Source organism: Psammomys obesus, unplaced genomic scaffold, assembly GCF_907164565.1.
Source record: "Psammomys obesus unplaced genomic scaffold, mPsaObe1.curated_primary_1811, whole genome shotgun sequence".
Classification (NCBI taxonomy): Eukaryota; Metazoa; Chordata; class Mammalia; order Rodentia; family Muridae; genus Psammomys; species Psammomys obesus.
The window spans coordinates 23,212,010-23,231,890 of NW_026596095.1; the positions used below are offsets into that span (position 1 = coordinate 23,212,010).

The 19,881-nt window shown below is 38.9% G+C and overlaps 1 protein-coding gene across 1 annotated transcript in view; it reads right to left on the minus strand.

Moving 5' to 3' along the window:
- Positions 1-19,881, minus strand: part of Bank1 (B cell scaffold protein with ankyrin repeats 1) — a 266,039-nt gene that overhangs the window by 42,816 nt on the left and 203,342 nt on the right. The window contains exons 9-11 of the mRNA XM_055628076.1: positions 11,100-11,178; positions 8,877-9,188; positions 5,565-5,876 (exon numbers count right to left, since the gene is read on the minus strand). Coding sequence (XP_055484051.1) covers positions 5,565-5,876; positions 8,877-9,188; positions 11,100-11,178 — 703 coding nt within the window. The remainder of the gene's footprint in view (positions 1-5,564; positions 5,877-8,876; positions 9,189-11,099; positions 11,179-19,881) is intronic.

Here is a 19,881-nt window from a genome sequence, read left to right on the forward strand (position 1 = left end):
TGTGTGTGTGTGTGTGTGTGTGTGTGTGTGTGTGTGTGTGTGTGTGTAGAAGATGTGTCTGTGTGGGCAATTGTTCTATGAACATTAAAGATGTCAGATATTTACTCTTGCTTAAAATGGTAACAATGTGACCCAGAGATTGTCATCATTGATACTATTGACATTTTATACTATGTAAGATTTTACACTGGAATTGTAGAAAGCTGAGCTTTAAATTGTAAAATGTTCAACAGGTACCTCTGAGCTCTACCTCCCAGGTACCACTAGTACTAGCCTATTTGTGAAAATTTAAAAATTTCTCTAGATATTACTAAGTGACATCTGGGAATCATTGAGTATTACTACCATATGTAAATTAAACATTTTTACCACAGACACATTCAATATAACATATTAAGGGCAAAACCACAAAAAAAGTGGTGCAATTAAATTGTTTAATTGCTGGATGATACTTTCATTTTGTTCACATATGAAAATCTGTCATGTCAGTTCACACAGATTTGAATATTGCCTCCTTCCCACTTTATATGAGCAAGGAATTGAATCATTGAAAGATGAGAGCAATAAAAGATTTGTCCTTATATTAGTTTTCTAACAGATGGCCTGCAAAGTCCTCCTTGGTTTCATTCGCTGTCTCTGTGAATGAGCCAGAAGACCATGGTGTTCTGCTCTGAGGACAAGGAGAACAATTCATTAAACCCAGGTTACACAACAGTATTCTTCTGTTCAATGAACAGTACATGCTCGGTCAAAGTGCAAGCTCCTTTGTGGAGCTGGACCAGCACCCTTTCACAGAAGGATGAAGAACTTCACTAGAAAGGCAGGGACCCTAGCCTTTCTAACAGTAGGATGACTATGTCACTCTGTTCTGAGAGCACCTGTGACATGCATATAGTGTCCTGAAACTAAATGTCTTAGACAAGGTCACCTTGGCAGAGAGTGGGCTACAAGACTCTGGCTCTAAGACCTACTTTAATCCACTTGAATATATTTCTTTACTAATGAAGAAATTCTACTCTGCCATATTCACAATGGTAGAGATTAAATTCCCCAAGAGTTTCTACAAGAGCTCCCCCTTCTCAATTCATTGTATGTGATCAGTTTCAAGTACAAGTGAAATGCAAGTGGAAATTTTCTGAGAGCAACTGAGTTGTACTTGACATTTTAGGGTCTTGGTAGCTGAGATGCCCTCAAGAAGGTCATATACAACTTTGTTGCACTGCAAAATGCCAAGGATACCTCAGGAGCAACTGCAAATTGAAAGGAGATTGTGTTCTGCCCCAAATCAGCCACATGGACTCCATCCTATCCTTATTCCATTAATTGTATGAGGGGAAAATAAAAAATGATTCCTTGATGCTAAAAACTTTCCCTAATAAGAATTTACATCTTTGCATGATCTAGAGATGGAGTTCACTTCTAGTCTATCTATGCCACACTGGTTACCCTTTTCTCTCCTTGATTTGTTTTAAATCAATAATTCTGTCACAGAAAGATATAAATCCATGGTATTCCATAATATTTTTTTGTTGCCTAATATGCCTGGTTCTATACAATATAACAAGGAGAAGAAAGGGTTAAGAACAATGAGATCTGAGATCAGGGAGATTATATAAAAAATGTTTAAAAAATGAACTATTCCCATTGTAGTTCTTTACCTTAGGGTGTGTTTCACACAAGAACAATCAGAATCAGAAACATGTCTGCTGATAAAATGGATGGATGTGTGTTCAGTTTTGGATTGTTAAGTTACATTTCTGGGGTTAGAGAATGGTGGAGTGCTATGATATGATATGTACAGCACAAATTTTTTTAAAAAAGAGGTATATGTGGATATCTTGGAGCTTTGGAAGAGCTCTCCCCACAAATTAGTATGCTACAAACACTGAGTGTTTTAGGGCAGGGAAAATAAATTAGTAGGCTGCTGCAGTCTTTACAATATCTTCCATAGTCTTAGTGAAGTCTTCTACTGTAGCCACATGGATGTAGATCCTGTTTCTTCATTTGTTCATCAGCTAATATTTATCAAATTTTCTCAGTTTCCGATGCCAACACTGAACAAGGATTTAATGATGGAAAAGAAATCCGAGGTGGCCGATCTCTTCCTTTGTGGATTGTGTGGGTTAGTGTGTGTGTGTGGGGAAATAAATGTGAATGCATGAAAGTAAAACAAATGTATTGGTGGAAGGAACCCACGGTTGAGGGTTCACAGGTGTGGGGAGCAGAAGGCAGGGGTTCAGTGCTGCTGGTGCTGCTTTCTAGCTTCGTCATCGGGCAGAACACTGAAGCCCTTTTCGGATCAGTTCCCTTAGCTCTGAAGTGAGAGTGGCAATGTAAACCACACAGAGATTCCATGTGAGTGAGAGATCACAGAAGTTGCCTCTACTGATATCTTGAGTGGCAGACCAAGCCCACGTATTTCAGTAGGCCACAGACGCTCCTTTCTGCCAGACTCTGAACTTATCTAGCTTCCATAATGTCTGACTTTGATAGAACCCAAGAAATATATAGAACCTTTTTCTATATTAGAATTAGGGCTTCAGAGTCATTCCTTGCTGAGATCTGGAGCAAAGCTATTTCTGCAACATTACCATGGCTTTCCCTATCCCTCTGCTTTTTCTTTGTTCAGTCTCTGAAATGGTATACTTGGGTTCCTTACCCTGTTTCCCTCCTCCATTTTGTACTTTACAGCTTCCTCTTTGGCTGCCTTACAGTACCGGTGTGCTATCACCCTGCTGCCACTCTGTGTTCTGGAGAGAATCAAGAATGGTGCAAACTGATGTTCTCCTAATGAATGGATGCTGGGATGGATGCCTTTCTGGGAAATGATGGGCATTCCCTTTAGTAGATCTGCTTGAGTGGGAGGACTCAGAAAGATGTGGCGGAAGTCTTCTAATGCTGGGCATGTAGGCATGCACATCCATGTCTGACTTCCCACTGGGGCTTTGAGCATGTCCTCATGCTTGCATATGAAGCTATCTCTCCAGCCACCAATTACTTATTCTGAATTCACAATCTGAATTTCCTACTCCGTTCCTCTCAGTCTAATTGATTTTATTTATTTGTTTATTATTTTTTTAAAGATTTATTTATTATGTATACATTGTTCTGCCTGCATGTACACGGTCAGGCCAGAAGAGGGCATCAGATATAGATGATTGTGAGCCACCATGTGGTTGCTGGGAATCAAACTCATGACCTTTCAGAAGAGCAGTCAGTGCTCTTAACCTCTGAGCTATCTCTCCAGCCCAATTTTTTTTTATTAATTACAATTTATTCACTTTATATCCTAGCTGTCCCCTTCCCCATTCATTCCTTCCCAATCCTGCCCTCTTCCTCTTCTCTTTCCATGCCCTTCCCCTAGTCCACAGATCCAAAAAAATATGGGCACAGGGGTCTTTTCTGAGACTGATACTCCACCCAATGACCATTCATGGAGATAACCTAGAACCCCTGCTCAGATGTAGCCCATGGAGCACAGTATCCAAGTAGGTTCCCTAGTAAGGGGAACAGGGACAGTCTCTGACATGAACTCAGTGGCTGACTCTCTGATGACTTCTCCCTGAGAGGGGGGAACAGCCTTACCAAGCCACAATGGAAGACAATGCAGCCAGTTCTGCTGAAACCTGATAGGCTAGGGTCAGATGGAAGGGGAGGAAGACTGCCTCTAATTGACTTTTATAGAATTAAGTAAGAATTATCAAATTATATTATCCTTATTAATGAAGACTTAGAAAGCATGATCAAAAATTTAATTTTTCTCTATTCATTTTTTATTTTAAATTTTCATTTCTTTTGAGAGTTTATTATATGAATAATGTGTTTACATCCTCTCCACAACTCCTTTATTCATTATTTTCCTAAACTGGAAAAAATAGTGGGAATAATGGGAAGATTTAAGTGGGTAGAGAGATAGTAGGGAAAAACTAATACAAAGAATGTTTGAAAAGCCATATGAAAACATATGTAATAGAAGGGTTTAACTAGAGTTACCCTAAGCAGTAGATTATAGTCTCCCAAGAGTGGTAGTTTGTAAATAAAAATCCCATTGCCAGATTATGAGATACCATGCCTTGAGTTACTGGTCAGGGATATGACAGAGATCCCCACAAACAATGATGTTTTTTTTTTTTTTTTTTTTTTTTTTTTTTTTTTTAAACCAATGCTCTTAGTTGGCCATCATAGATTACCATAACAGTTAAGGCCCTATTATTGTTGAAGACACCTCACACTCATATCGAAGGGCATGGAGAATCTAATCTGCACTAAGAAGCTGGATATCTGCTCCCTAGGTTTTATAGTAAAGATGGTAGAATGAATCTTATCCGGTTATGAAAGCTATCACGTACAACAAGGATGGTTGTGGCAGGCTCTGGCCATGAATAGCATAGTGGTACAGATATTATCGTGGTAACAACTGCTGGTACTTAAGGCCCATTCCCCAAGCGTAGATGTTTACTGTGTATTACAGATCTGTCCAAGAACACATGGCTGGAGAGAGTACAGGCCCCAGGAGTGAACATATTACTATTTTGCCAAATGGATACAGTATCAAACTACCCTATAAGTTCATGTCCTTCTACTCACAAATTAATACCGCTCTCAGACCTCATCAGAGAAGTTCATTGGTACAATGGATGATATAGTTAACACAGAAACTCACAACTGGTCACATTGCAGAGACAAAATGACTGTGGGGTGCTCAGCCTCAATTGGGACATCTGTATCACCTCCGCATCTCCAAGGCTCAGGGACCATTGGGGAGAAGGAACAGAAAGATTATAAGAGCAAGAAAACCAGAGCAAAACAGTGCTTTCCGGAGAGGACAAGACTGGGGCACGCATCATCTCATAGCAGTCTTGGCTATCTGTGTAAGAACTGCATGATATCAATTAGTCAAAATTCTATCATGGAGGGAGGAAGGAAGGGCTCAGAAAAGCCCACAACTAAATGAGGGGCCACTGACAGTTAATGCCTTATAGGAGTGGGAGAGTCTGCTTTCTTTAAGATAGGTAAGCCTTGATGGATCCACTCTGGGTATGTAGGCAGCAAAAACTGGTCTAGGAAAATTATTAAAAAAAGAAAGACACAAAGTTGGGAGGGGGAAGGTGGACCTGAAGGGATAGGATGAATATGATTTTGTAGACATGTATGAAATTATCAAAAAATTAATAAAAATATTAAAAATTGGCCCAATGTAACTTACCTGCAACCTGAAAAGATGCTACAGCCTGCGGAGTTCTAAATCACTAGTCACCTCAATTTATACCCCAACTCCCAACCTCATGCCTCCCACAAACCAAGGGACAAAAAAACATCAACAAGTAGGAGTTGGGGACACGGCTGCGTGGCTAAAATTACTGGCAGCTTTTTCAGAGGACCCAGGTTCAATTTCTGCACCCACACAGCAGATTACAAGGCTCCGTATTTCTATTTTCAGAACATAATGACCTCTTCTGGCCTCCAGGAATACATGTATTACACAGACATACATACAGGCAAAACATCCATGCACACAAAATTTGAATATTGAGAAAAAAAGTTCATAAACAACAAAATTTTACCTTGAGCTATGTAAGGTGTTGTTTCTTCTTTGAAAGGGACATGAGTGGGCCGGGGTGTCGGGGCAGGAGGTCTGTTTATAATGAAAGAGCGATTTCCTGTTCTCTTCTTTACACTCTTACTGGCCAGGATCAGATCGTACTCATTGTCATCAATCCCAGCAAACGTGTATGGGTTTTCTTGCTCTTCCTCCTCCTCTTTTGGAATGTCCTCTTCTTTCTTTTCTTCTTTGCTGGGTTCCTCTCTCGTCTCTTCTCTCACATTGAGGTTATTCCAGTTCTGACTTCTTTCCATTTGGTCTTCCGCCATTTTCCCTGCTAAGGAAAACATTTAGTTTGGGTTTATTCTTATAGTTCGTGCAATATTCTTGCTGACTTTAATTTCCTATATCATCTCAAATCAGCTTCCTCAGATGCCATTGAAAACAATATGAAAAAGGCCCCATCTCTAGTAAAATGTTTTTATATTATGATAAAAAAATTTTTAAAAGCCAGTTGTGTGCTTCACTTATACAGCCTGGAATTGCTAGTTCTGCAAAGAAAATACTTTAATATCTGTTTTAAAAATATTATTTCTCAAACATTATTTTTGGTATGTATTTATTATCTGGAAATTTAGTCATAAATGTATATATCAAACTCCAAATCCATTGAAAAAGGGTTTTTAAAGCATAAAACTCATAGACTTTTTTTAGTAAGACATTTTCCCTTTCCAACTGCTTGTACTGGATATTTCACCTAAAATCTAATCTCTCTGAAAATGATTTGAGGGAATAGTCAGATGTACCACCATTGTCTGTCCTAGCAAGTGTTTCCCTGCTGTGACTTTAAAAAGCTCAACTCTTGGTTGTCACAGATGAATATGAACCTCATCCAGAAACGTGACACCAAAATGGAGGTCTCAACATAACAGACAGTGGGCACAATCACTGGCTTAAGGATTGCTGTGTGAGCAGAAGGCACATTCAGATCTCTTAGGGGTCCATACTCAGTAAAATACGTACCTACTTTGTAAGAAAATGCTAAGATATTTCAGTAGCAGCTGCTAAGCAGATAAGCATATGAAACACTCCAGTTAATACGTTAAAACAACTAAAAAGAACTACTATTGAAGGCCTTTCACTATGAATATTATTGTTTAATCTTTTATTATCAGCTTGCCTTCATTTGGATAGCATGAATCTGATAACAATTATTGTAAGTGAGATTTTTGTGGAAAATCTCAGACAACCAGAGAAAATACAACTAATAGAACCACATAAGAGGGTTTTCTTACAAGAATATTCAGGAATTGCTTTTGGAAGTCCTGGGAGGAGCCACTGTGACACCCTCCCAAAGCATTTTAAACTTTCTTCCTCTGGTTAGTTTCACCTAAAAAGTGTTAATGGCCTGTGTGCCTGGCACCAGCTTAAAATCCCCATGCCTCTCCTCTTTCGACATGAATAATATGGCTTTGAGATCTTGACTCCATGACTTCTGTTTGCCTGACAGCCTCTGGGTAGATCCTGATTAAGTGTGTGGGAAAGACTTTTACAGCACTTCATTTTTAGCAAAATGCGTCAACTCTCACTTTCATGAACCCATTTCCTGAGCTGTTAACTCTCTTTGTTCCCCACCCACCACTCTCTCTAACTTGTTCTAAAGTTGGACTCAACACGAGAAATCATACATTTTACTTTTTATTCTTCCAAGCTGTCAGGTTATACTTCGCGTTAAGGAGTGAGGCCCAAGTTTTCTTACTCCAAGTTGTATACTAATAGACATTAAGTGAATCCCTCCTAGGAGCGAATTGCTTCCCCTGCTAAAACAATAGGGCTCAGTAGATAGGAAAGACAAGAACCCGGAGAGCAAGCCCTTGGCACATTCTAGTTATAGGCTCTTTGGCCTGGTGTCTGAGTGGTAGATGAGTCACAGTGGTAGTTCAGTTTCTCGGTTGCTGTGACAGTAAAAAGATGCTCAATGGTGGTGTGTATCAGTAGTTTATCCAATGGGTACATCGGCAGGTCGGATGCCTATTTTCAAGGACAGATCTTAGCCAATGGACTCAGTGGCCAAGAGCAAATCTGAGTTTGATTAGAAGCAGCCATGTAGTGGTTTACCACCACTAGCAACCTCAGTCCTGTGAGGTCCGACAGACATGGCGTGTAGTACGCACACATTTGCTCAGGCCGACCAAACATTCATATACACAAAGTAAAATGAAAAAGAACATTTATAAAAATACGTTAACAAATAGCGCTGTTTTCTTTTCTGCTTGCTTTTCAGTGCTATGATGAAAAGATGAGTTGAAAAAAAAAGATATAAAAGTAGAAAAGAAAGCAATTGGCAAGAGGAAGGGGACCAGGGAGAAGGGGACAAGAAAGTATGGGAGAATTAATATGATGAAAATACATTATATTTTCGTATAATGAATATTATAATGAAACTCATTTGTAAAATTTTTATTATTAAGCAAATTAATTTGGCAATATTAGTTTTAAATAAAAAACAAGGTTTTGTGAGGTTGCCTTTTATCTGTGCTAGTTTTTAGGAGATATATTACCAACATTATGATTTTGGTCATAGATATCTGGTTAAACTTAGGAAACAGTGGTATTAAGTTTCTTAACCAACACACTGTATATGAAGACTTAGGAAAACTATGGTACGATATTATATCTTATAGACCCGACATTTAACCTGACATAAGATCATATTTCCATTTTATAGTTTTTATTATTTAAACATTTTAAATATAAAAAATACAGTGGGATTTTGTGGCCAGCCTGCTGCTAACCTGTCATCTTCTCCCACAGATTTTTTTATGTGCCAAGTGCACTGTTCTCTGAAGGGTCCACAAAAGCTTGGTCTATTGAAGGTGAGCAATGAATGAGGATGAATGGGTTAGAGAAGTATTTCCCAGGTTTGGTTTCCTAACATAGTGTGGAACCTTAGTGCAACTTATGTTGATAAACATGAGCCTTCCCAGAGACAGTGCCTTATTGTTTCAAAAATTCATTTGAAAACATGTTTTTTTTTTTAAAAAACTTCATGTGTATGAGTATTTGCCTGCATGTATGCAGTGCCCAAAGAAGCCAGAAGAAGGAGACAGATCCCTTGGAATAGAGTCACAGACAGTTGTGAGACATTATATAGGTTCTAAGAACAGAACAACAGAACATGGGACCTCTGCAAGAGTAGTAAGTGCTCCTAGCTGCTGAGCCATCTCTCCAGCCCCTTCAAATTTCACCTTTTCAAGCAATGGCCATATATTGGCTAGTTTTGTAGGATCTGAAAACCGTATTGTTTCTTTGCATTTTTTAGCTGTACACTTACCTTGTGAGGTGAAGTAAGGTCTTTCTAGTTGGGAGGAGGCAGCAGCCCATGGTCGTGGTGGGGGCGGAGGAGGTCTGCAGCATGGGAGGGACTCTTGAGAGTTGCCTCCTGCCTCAATTCCAGGAATGAACACATACAAGTCATCATACTGGTTCTCAGAGCTTTCACTGTCCACCTCTGGCAGGCTGGGTCTTGCCTCAGCACTTGGCTCTTCCTCCTTTGTGTCCAAAGCCAGTTTGGGTTCCTCAGAACTCTCTGTGCTTTGCCTGTGTGTCTTCCTGAGTTCATGATGAAATGCTGGAGATTGTATGGCTATTTATGGTGAAGATTGAACAATTTCACTTACACACGTTATCTGTAGCAGTTAATAAGAGTTTGTGATCTGCTATGTATTAAAAAGCTGCCCACTACATAGCTCCTTTTTACTAGTATGGGAAGAGCAGGCAGACGTGTGTGTGTGTGTACTGAGACTTTTCATCAAAGGTCTCATTCGTTTTTCTATTTCTAACAGAATTCCCTAGGAATTCTGATGGAAAGGTTGTAATGACTAGAAGGGACCTATTGCTTGGCCACAAGTACCTAAAGATGCTTGACTCTTTTGTCTAAGCCCAGAATTACAGCCAAATTACAGGAAATTGCCCATGAGCACTTCTTGGAACCAGCATTTGACAACTAACAAGGAGCAGAAGTTCCATGTGCTTGTTAGGTATATCCACACCCGGCGTCCAGCCCTGGCAAGGTAGAGTTAGTGGGCAGAGGGTTTCAGGATGCCCCATCATTATTGAGATGCCGGTGGGAGCTTGACCTTGCCTGAGTCCGTGAAAACTGGGGGCTGGGTCCAGTTACAGTTACAGAGATGAGAGAGCTCTGTGATTCAGCTATAAAGATGAGATTTTTCTTTACAGAAAGTTTCAATAATGTTCTCTTGTTATTGGCAATTCTTCAGAGGATGGAATGTTATGATAGATGTGTGGTCAGTATTATTAGTGAACTTTATCATAACCTTTCATTAGTAAGGTGATAAAATATATAACCCACAACCCTTATCAGTAATTTAATATGTGTATTGTGATACTGTTCAATGGATTTTATCAAAGTCTACTCGGTGAGCTTTATCTGACTTGCATATCAGCTTGTCATTTGAAAAGTTTGTGGTCAGTAGTGTCTAACTGAGCATTCATCATATAGTGCTATAGCCTATATGGACGTGAACAAAACAATCCTTATTTTCCACAACAGGTATTTAAAATAAAGGGGACAGGCTATAAATGATGAACCACAAGTGAAATATAATGCTGGATGATGCTGAGCACAATGGAGAAAGGCACAAGCCAAGGGAAAATTTTAAAAAATGGTAAGACGGGATGAAGCAAGGAAGGAAATTAGGATGACCCAGAGAGGAAGAGCATGTAGAGGAAGCAGAAACTGCACATATCCTGAGGCGGGTAGTCATAGCCACTCTCTCTCTAGGAAAAATAGCAATGAACAATGACGACTGGGTGAATTCTGGCAACATTTTGAAGGTATAGGCAATAGTATTATGGTGGAGTGGACTTAGAGTGGGAGACAAAAAACAAAAACAAAAACAAAAAAAAACAGAAGTCAAGAGTGATTTCAAGAATTTTGAACTAACTTGGAAGGAAAAGAAAAGGCCTTTTTGTTGGCTGAGGAGGCAATTCAGCAGGTGGAGATATTGGGGTATAGCAGAGTTCAGGGTTTTCAGAAATGATGGGTGAGATGCCTATCATAAATGCTGGTGAAGATGATGAGCAAGCCATCGCATGCTAAGGAGACCTAGCCTCAACATGTAGGAACACTGAATTCTTCAAATTTTAGACATAGAATTAAATGTGCTACAGCATGGAGGACCTTATGAATGATCCTTGCCTCAGATTTTCACCTCACAGCTGAGAGGACTTAGCTCCACAGAGAACGAGATTAAGTTTTGGAAAACAGATTTGGAAACACAGTTTTCAAATACTCAGAGATGAATATCAAAGTGATTTCTGTATGTTTTCAGGGTAGGAAAACATGTGATTGTTAAATCTTGATCTTGTAAAAGGTGTATAAGTTAGCAACATAGGTAAAATATTTTTACTGCAGTATCATTTAAAAATCTTTTGATTGATAAAATATCTTCCCACATTCTCTTCAGTCTTATTTTTGAGTTTCATATATTATATTAGAAACCTATATGTATTCATGGAATAGAGAAAGACTTACGGGGTGAATATGTAGAAAACAAGAAAACATCCTCTTCATAGCCATTTCCTTGCTCATTATTTCTGCTAATGTTTTGGCACTGAAAGGAAGGAAGGAAGGTAATTTTTAATAATGTCTGTTAATCTTACCCAGAGGGAAAGACATGATGTTAAAGTTTTATTAAATACTTAATCTTTTTTTTTATTACCAATGTTTGTTATTACCATCTACATGGGCTTAATGATATATAGTTTTAAAAGCACAAGTGGGAAAATAAGTCTTGAATAATAAGTTGGTTTCAGAAAGAAGCCTAACAACTGTTTTAACACTTGAAGAGAGTAATCATCACAAGTCTGGGTGTGGTAAAGATAGGCATCGAATGTCATACAACTGGTTCTCTTAGAAGTGTTTCTTCTGTTATTTAAAACATTAATTATATCAGGTCTATTACACAATGAAAGAACTAAAATTATAAAGACATTTATTTCATGTCTTTATAAGGAAAAAAGTAAGTTCACTTATTTCTATTTATTTGTCATTTTGAAGTCAGTTTAGTGTTTACTTACTAACTTGTTTATTTAGCCACAGGGGAGCTTGAACCAAGGGCATCCCACATGCTAAGCATTCACTCTGCCACGGAAACTCACCCCAGCTTCTACTATATTTAGAAGCCAGAATTACTGAGGGAGGACAAAGTCCTATTATCTCTGGAAGAGCTAGTTTTATTTAAACTTTCTGAGGAGACAGAGCTCCTATAATTACCGCTCCTTTTAGAGAAAGCCAAGGAAGAGCAACTGTATTTGTCAAAATTGCATAGAGAAAAGAATGGAGTGTGGAGTGTGACTGTATTAACCAGGGATCACAAGTGTTAAGCACACACCTTAAATGGCTCATTCAGAGGTACATTTTGCTCTTAACAGAATTGATGGAAATGATGAGGTCATTTGTTCTAATCTAGCAGTATCCCCTTGGTACACTCAGCCATGGTATGCTGAGTTATTTGTCCTGTACACTGACCTCATCAATTTTCTTTACCATCTACATTGGCCAATGATAACCCAATGTAACTGATTCATTTTTTTAATGAATATTCTTCACAAAATTATCATAACCTCTAGTTTTCAAGGGAATTTTAATAGAAAAGAAAAAGTACTCGGTTCTTTATTGAATGTGATAATTCATTTTAGACCTCAGTCCTTTCTTCTAAGTATATTATATGAAATGCTAACATTGATGTGTTGAATAATATTTTCAAGTATTTAGTAGTAAAATCACTGTTTAATATAGATATCTTTGATTTCCAATTAGAATAAGCTAAACACTTCATAATGTAGGTTAAGGATATATTTTAGAACTTTATAATACTTTCAAACTTGTATAAGGGAATATTTTATGCCCTTTGGACATCAGAAACCATTTTCAAAGATCTTAAGAATTAGGAAAAAGTACTATACATTAAGAGCTGCTGGGAAAGTGTCTAGATATGAGTATTAAATATTGAAAGCCATTGGAGTAAGTATTGTGTCATGATTTAAGCCACATAGTATTTGTAAACAGCTCCAAACCCCAACATCCCAAAGAACCTTTCAAATTTTATCCATGGCCCACTTTATGTACAATTAGTATTTCATATAATTAGTGTTATACAGAGTAACTGTCTTTTCTGCAATGAGATTATTTAGAAATATTTATACTAGAAAAGCGAATGTGTTTCCATCAAGGTCCTTGCAATCGTATTTAAAAACCATGCTTGGTTTGATGACACATTAAAACAACAACTAATGTGAAATCAATGACGACATCAAGGATGAGTCCTGTGCTGCTCTGGCATCTAGACTCTTTGATGCTTGGCAGTGTGTTCTAGTGAACAGAGTATGGGCTGCAGATCAACTGAAGACAAATCACAGCTGGGTAATTCACCATCTATGTGATGTCAGGCAAAATACTTTAACTCTACACCTCAATTTTCCACCCTGTGAAATGTGAGTAGTACTACCTATGCCTGTCATTTCGTGAAGAACGTCAAATTATAACAATGTAATCAAACATATCTCTACCATGCGGTGAGTGTTTAATGAGAAATGTGTGAACTTCATAGACTTTTCTTTTTAATTAAATTTTTATTTTTTATGTATTAATTACAGTTTATTCACTTTGTATCCCAGCTGTAGCCCCTCTCCGTCATTCCCTCCCCATCCTACCCTCACTCCCTCATGTCCTCCCATTCCCCCCTTTAAGTCTACTGATAGCAGAGGTCCTCCTCCCCTCCATCTGACCCTAGCTTATCAGGTCTGATCAGGACTGGTGGCATTGTACTCCTTTGGGCCTGGCAAGGTTGCTCTCCCTTCAGGGGGAGGTGATTGAAGAGCCAGCCACTGAGTTTATGTCAGAGACAGTCCCGTTCCGCTTACTAGGGAACCCACTTGGATACTGAGTTGCTATGAGCTACATCTGTGCAGGGGTTCTAGGTAATATCCATGAATTAGACTTTTCTTCTTATAAATGCTTTTAAGGAAGCATGGTTTCTTCTCCTAAGTCTGACTTTATTTATTAATTTGTTAAATATTTAGTCAGGTTTCTACAAAGTACATATACTGTTATCAAAGGAGGAAAGTTAAAAAGTAAAGTCAAAATTATCATATGGTTGTTGGAAGACAGAGCAAAAGAAGATACACTACTTTATTTTTATTTTTTCCTTTTAAATTTTATTTATATATTTACTTGTTAAAATTTATTTACTTTGTATCACCACTGCAGCCACCTTCCTTCTCTCCTCCCAGCCCCACCCACCCTCCCTCTTCTCCCTGTATGCCCTATCCCTAATTCCTTGATAGGGGAGGACATTTCCCCTTCTTTCTGACCCTAGCTTATGAGGTCTCATCAAGGTTGGCTGCATCATTTTTCTCTATGGCTTGGCAAAGCTAAACCCTCCATGTAGGGGATGATCAAAGAGCCTGCAATTGAGTTCATGTCAGAGACAGTCCCTATACCCCTTACTAGGGAACCCACTTGAAAACTGAGCAGCCAATGGCTCCCATTGAATAGGGGTTCTAGTTCCTGTCCATGCATGGTCCTTAGTTGGAGTATCTGTCTTTGTAGGCCCCCCATGGGCCCAGGTATTTTGGCTCTGTTGATCTCCTTGTGAAGTGCCTGTCCCCATCTTGTCTTTCTATCTCCCTCTTCTTCCATAAGGATTCTGGCACTCTGCCCAAAGTTTGGCTGTGAAGGTCAGTATTTCCTTCAATACCATGGTGGGTAGAGTCATTCAGATGTCCTCTGTGGAAGGCTCTTGTCCTGCTCCTTGTCTTCTCCTACTTCCAATGTCTATCAGTTTGCCCTTCTGAATAAGGATTAAGCATCTTCCCTCACACCCATCAAAATGGCTCAGATAAAAAACTGAAGGGATGATACATGCTGGAGAGGATGTGGAGAATGGGGAGCCTTTCTCCATTGCTGGTGGGAAGGTAACCTTGAACAACCACTTTGGAAATCAATCTGCCACTTTCTCAGGAAAATAGTACTACCCCAAGATCAAGCTATACTTTATTTTAATAAACCATAATTACAGATAAAATAGATAATTAAAATAGAAAATTAAATTGGCCCCCAAACAGTGAGGGTGGCTGATTTCAATACCCCACTCTCCCATTAGATGGGTCATCCAGAAACTCTCCAAACCTCGTGGAGTTAGATTCTAGACATTATAGATGTCTAGAGGATGGAAAAACAAACCAAAGGAAACATCTGGAGAGACATACAACAGAAAAAAACCCAAAACAAACAAACAAACAAAACAAAACAGGAGATAGGGCTTCATGTGCATCACCCAGTTAAATGCTTCACCAACGTTCAAAGGAAAAGCTGTGAAATGAGTTTATCTGGCTTCCAGGGACAGTTACTGGTGACCTTGGTGAAGAGAAGCATAATAGAATCATGTGTATTCATCAGCCTGAAGAATCTTAAAAAGCTAAGTGTCAGGCTCTAAGATCAACAATCAATAAATGGGACCTCATGAAACTGAAAAGCTTCTGTAAAGCAAAGGATGTTGCCATCAGAACAAAACTACAGCTTACAGACTGGGAAAGGATCTTCACCAACCCTATATCTGACAAAGGGCTAATATCCAGAATATATAAAGAACTAAAGAAGTTAATAAGCAACAAATTAAGTAATCCAACTAAAAATGTGATATAGAACTAAACAGAGAATTCTCTGTAGAGGAATATCGAATAGCAGAGAAACACTTAAAGAAATGCTCAATGTCCTTAGTCATCAGGGAAATGCAAATCAAAACGATACTGAGATTTCACCTTACACCCATCAGAATGGCTAAGATCAAAAACTCAAGTGACAATACATGCTGGGGAGGATATGGAGAAAGGGAAACCCTCCTCCATTGTTGGTGGGAATGTAAACTTGTACAACCACTTTGGAAATCAATCTGGTGCTTTCTCAGATAATTAGGAATAGCGCTTCCTCAAGATTCTGCTATATCACTCCTAGGCATATATCCAAAAGATGCTCAAGTATATAACAAGGACATTTGCTTAGCCATGTTCATAGCAGCCTTATTCATAATAGCCAGAACCTGGAAACAACTCAGATGTCCCTCAACTGAGGAATGGATACAGACGTTGTGGTACATTTACATAATGGAATACTACTCAGCAATTAAAAACAAGGAAATCATAAAATTTGCAGGCAAATGGTGAGATCTAGAAAAGATTATCCTGAGTGAAGTATCCCAGAAACAGAAAGACACACATGGTATATACTCACCTATAAGTGGATATTAGACATATAATATAGTATAAACATACTAAAATCTGTATTCCTAAAGAAGAAGGAGGACCCTGAGTAAGATGATCAATCTTCACTCAGAAAGACAAATTGGATGGACACTGGAAGACAGACAAAACAGGAAACAGGACAGGAGCCTACCACAGAGGGCCTCTGAAAGACTCTACCCAGCAGTGTATCAAAGCAGATGCTGAGATTCACAACCAAACTTTGGGTAGAATGCAGGGAGTCTTATGAAAGAAGGGGGAGATAGTAAGACCCGGAGAGAACAGGAGCTCTACAAGGAGAGCAACAGAACCAAAAATCTGGGCCCAGGGGTCTTTTCAAAGACTGAAACTCCAACCGAGGACCATTCATGGAGATAACCTAGAACCCCTGCTCAGTTGTAGCCCATGGCAGCTCAGGATCCAAGTGGGTTCCCTAGTAAGGGGAACAGGGACTGTCTCTGACATGAACTCAGTGGCTGACTCTTTGATCACCTCCCCCTGAGCATATAACATTCTAGCCAGGCCACAAAGGAGGACATTGCAGCCAGCCCTGATAAGCTAGGATCAGATGGAAGGGGAGGAGGACCTCCCCTATCAGTTGATTTGGAGAAGGGCATGGGAGGAGATGAGGGAGGGAGGATGGGATTGGTAGGGAATAAGGGAGGGGGCTACAGCTGGGATACAAAGTAAATAAACTGTAATTAATATAAAAATATAAATAAAACTAACTGTGGGCAAGACTGAAATACATCATCTACAAGGTTTTCTTTCAGGAACAGTATGACAACAGATCAGAGGGTAACTAAACTCATGATTTGGTTTTCAAAATATAAGCTGACAACATCATAGAGAGAATGTTTCATTACAGCGATGGTATAGATAGGATGTGATGTAGACAGGATGTTTAAGAACTCTCATGCCAAAGGCTTAAGGGAGTTAAACATGATCATGGAAGTTTCTATCCCCTCAGTCTCTGGTGGCCAGTTCTCAGACTAAAGCCCTCTTTTTAAGATCACCCCTTCAGCAATTTCTCTGCCTTCTCAGTTGAGAGCACTGATTAACAACACATTTTCAGTGTAACCTAGAACTAAGCTAGAGGTCTAGAGAGAGCACATTCAGCTTAAATATTCTTTGTGTTAAATCTAGGAACACTTGAAAATATATTTGGAGAGGATGCACAAGTATAAAATAGTCCTCCAGTCTCTGAAACAGAGACTAGTTTTATAGTGGACAAATAAGCTACTAATTTGATTAATAAGACATAACTGAGAAAGCAGACTAACAGAACTGAATTGCAAATAGAGAGTCAAAATTGCATTTTGAAGATTTCAGAAGAGTAGTTAGATCCAGTCTACTGAACAACGACTATAAAATATACTTGTTTAACTACTGCCTCATTCCTTTCCAAATAAAAGATGATAAACTGGCCATGAAATTAAAGTTCCATGTTCAGAAGTTTGTAGAAACAAACTTTGAACAGTACACTGAAGATGAAAACCACGGAGCTGTGTCTCCATTTTAGAGATGAAAGCTAGGAAGGAAGCAGTAGGAAAAGTGGCAGACAATACAAGAAAGCTGTTAACTCAAAGGTCTAAACTAAGAAGAGAGACATTCTTAATTAACCTTTCTTGATGTCTGAATGATACTCAGAACTGAGCGGTGACATCTTACAGAAGGAGGAGTTTCTGGCTTAGAGAACTTTACCCAAAAGTAAAGTAGCAATTGCATCCCGGGAAGTTCTCAGCATACCATCTACAAATAACATTTTTAAGCATGATCATTATCACCAACATAGAACAACCAGGCAACAAATACTTCTTACGGATTTTCCCTGTGTACAATGGTATAATAAATGCAAGTTTCAAAGAAGACAGGGAGAGGGAATGTAACATTCCAAGATGCTGAATATTTAGCTTGGGAAAAAAAAATCAGTGCAAAATCTATCAAGAAATCATAATTATGTGTTGTGTTTAATTTCAGATTTCAGTATAAGACAGTAGTGAAATCATTCTTTACAACATAGATAGGACTGTGTTTTGAAGGATGAGAAGGGTGTGTGACACTCATCCTGAATCCAATTGTAGAAACTAAAGGATGTTTACTGACCTAATGGATGAAGGGACAACAAATGAACTGGAGGAAGAATGAATGTTGGTGTTCTAGTAAAGAGAAGCGAAGGCAAGGCTGAGTGATCCAGATAGATACATGGCAACGAGGAAAGCCACATGATCCTAACCTCAGGCAACATTTCGTCAGTTGTGGATTGTGACAGGAGGTCTGAAGGAGCACTTGCTTGCTGCAGCTTGGTTGTAGCGGTCTGCGGCACAGCTGCTGATGATTGGTAACCTGTCTTTGCCAAGCAGCACCTTCCGACGGTGGACATAACTGTCCATGGGCTATGAGCTCTGAGATAAGAAGAGCCATTGGAGAGATCCGCATTCAAATCTCTACCTCTCGTTATTACTCACTTCAGCTCAGCCGATTACTACAGCTCTGTCGTCTTTAGATGCCAAAAGAGCTCAAATGTAGGTCATCTCACAGAGCTACTGAAAAGTATAACTTACAGGAAGCACTCAGAATAAAGCACGGTAGATGCAAAACATTCCGCCACTGCTACCTGTATTATTTTAAGAGAGTTCTGCTATAGAATTAAATTTATGTTGTCATGTTCTATATAGTCATGTTTATGTCAACATTTATATTCAGTTACAAGGGTGAATATTCAACCTAGAATATTCAAACTAGGACATAATGACTAAAACCAAAGAGTCCAACATTATAAAATGTTAAAACTGGACACTGTTTTCCTAGTTCAAGATCTTTTAAAATTATATCAAATTTAGGTGCAAGGACTCACCACATAAACATTTTTGTAGTTCATGCTGGAACTGTTCATTATGTAGGGCACCTGGGCATGGTGTGTAGGTTATGTGCTCATATCTGCTTGAGTTTCCATTCTGTACAGCTTCGTTTGTAAAGCCATTAAAAAAGCTGGAGGCCAGCATGATGTGCTGGCTGAGGGAGCCTCAGATTATCCTATGAGACAGTAAACTCTGATTTTACAACATTGACGCTACCAATATTTGCTTAGGTTAGTTCTAAAATCAACTTTTGCTAGCACAAAATGATGGGAAGTAGGACTCATGCTGCCTGTAAGGCATTTCACAACAGGGATGCAAAGGGAAGAGACAAGACATTGGGTTACAGGGTTTATATGTGAGCAGTGAGGAGTCGCTACGAGGCCCTGGTGAAGCCTGTGCACCGCCACACCTATAATGTCAGTCACTCCCGTTTTCTGTTCACGGCAAGAACAGGAGCATGTACCAGACGGTAACACAGTTCAGTACTGAGCGTTTCAAAGTCTAGACGTCAGTTTTAGCTTCAATTTTAAATCTAGTTAATAAAGGTCAGTAGAGGGCATGCAAGGCACCACCATGATGAGGGTATAAATCATTAACTTGTTTTGAATATTCTAATCAAATCAAGCTTAAACATGATATAATATGAAGGAGCACCAAGTGGAGAGTAGACAGCAGACATATTTACATGATTTCAAGCTGGCAGACTGAGGCTAGTGAAGGCAGAGAGCCAGGTTTACGTTTGTGTCGACCATTTCCAAAAGCCCATTGTCAGCTTTTCCAAGCCTTTAATAATTTGAGTCAGGGTCAAAGAAGCAAATGGTCAAAACAGCAGAGCAACGAAAGGCTGCATCATCATCCCTACTGTGGAAGGACACTCCATTTATCTAAATAAGAGGTATGAGTGGTTTCTGAATCCAAGCCAGAGGCAAACGTAAAATGCCAGTTAGACACTTAGCAATTTCCTACAAAAATTATACTCTTTGGTTGTTAGATAGTAAGTGTTATTTGACAAATGAAACAAAGGACTGTTTAATTTTATACTATTACTACGAACAAATAAGTGTTATTTGACAAATTAGACAGAACAATCCCTAATGCTTATGTTGCTGCAAATCTACTCTCAGTATTCATGTGGGTAAGATAATCTCAGTTTCC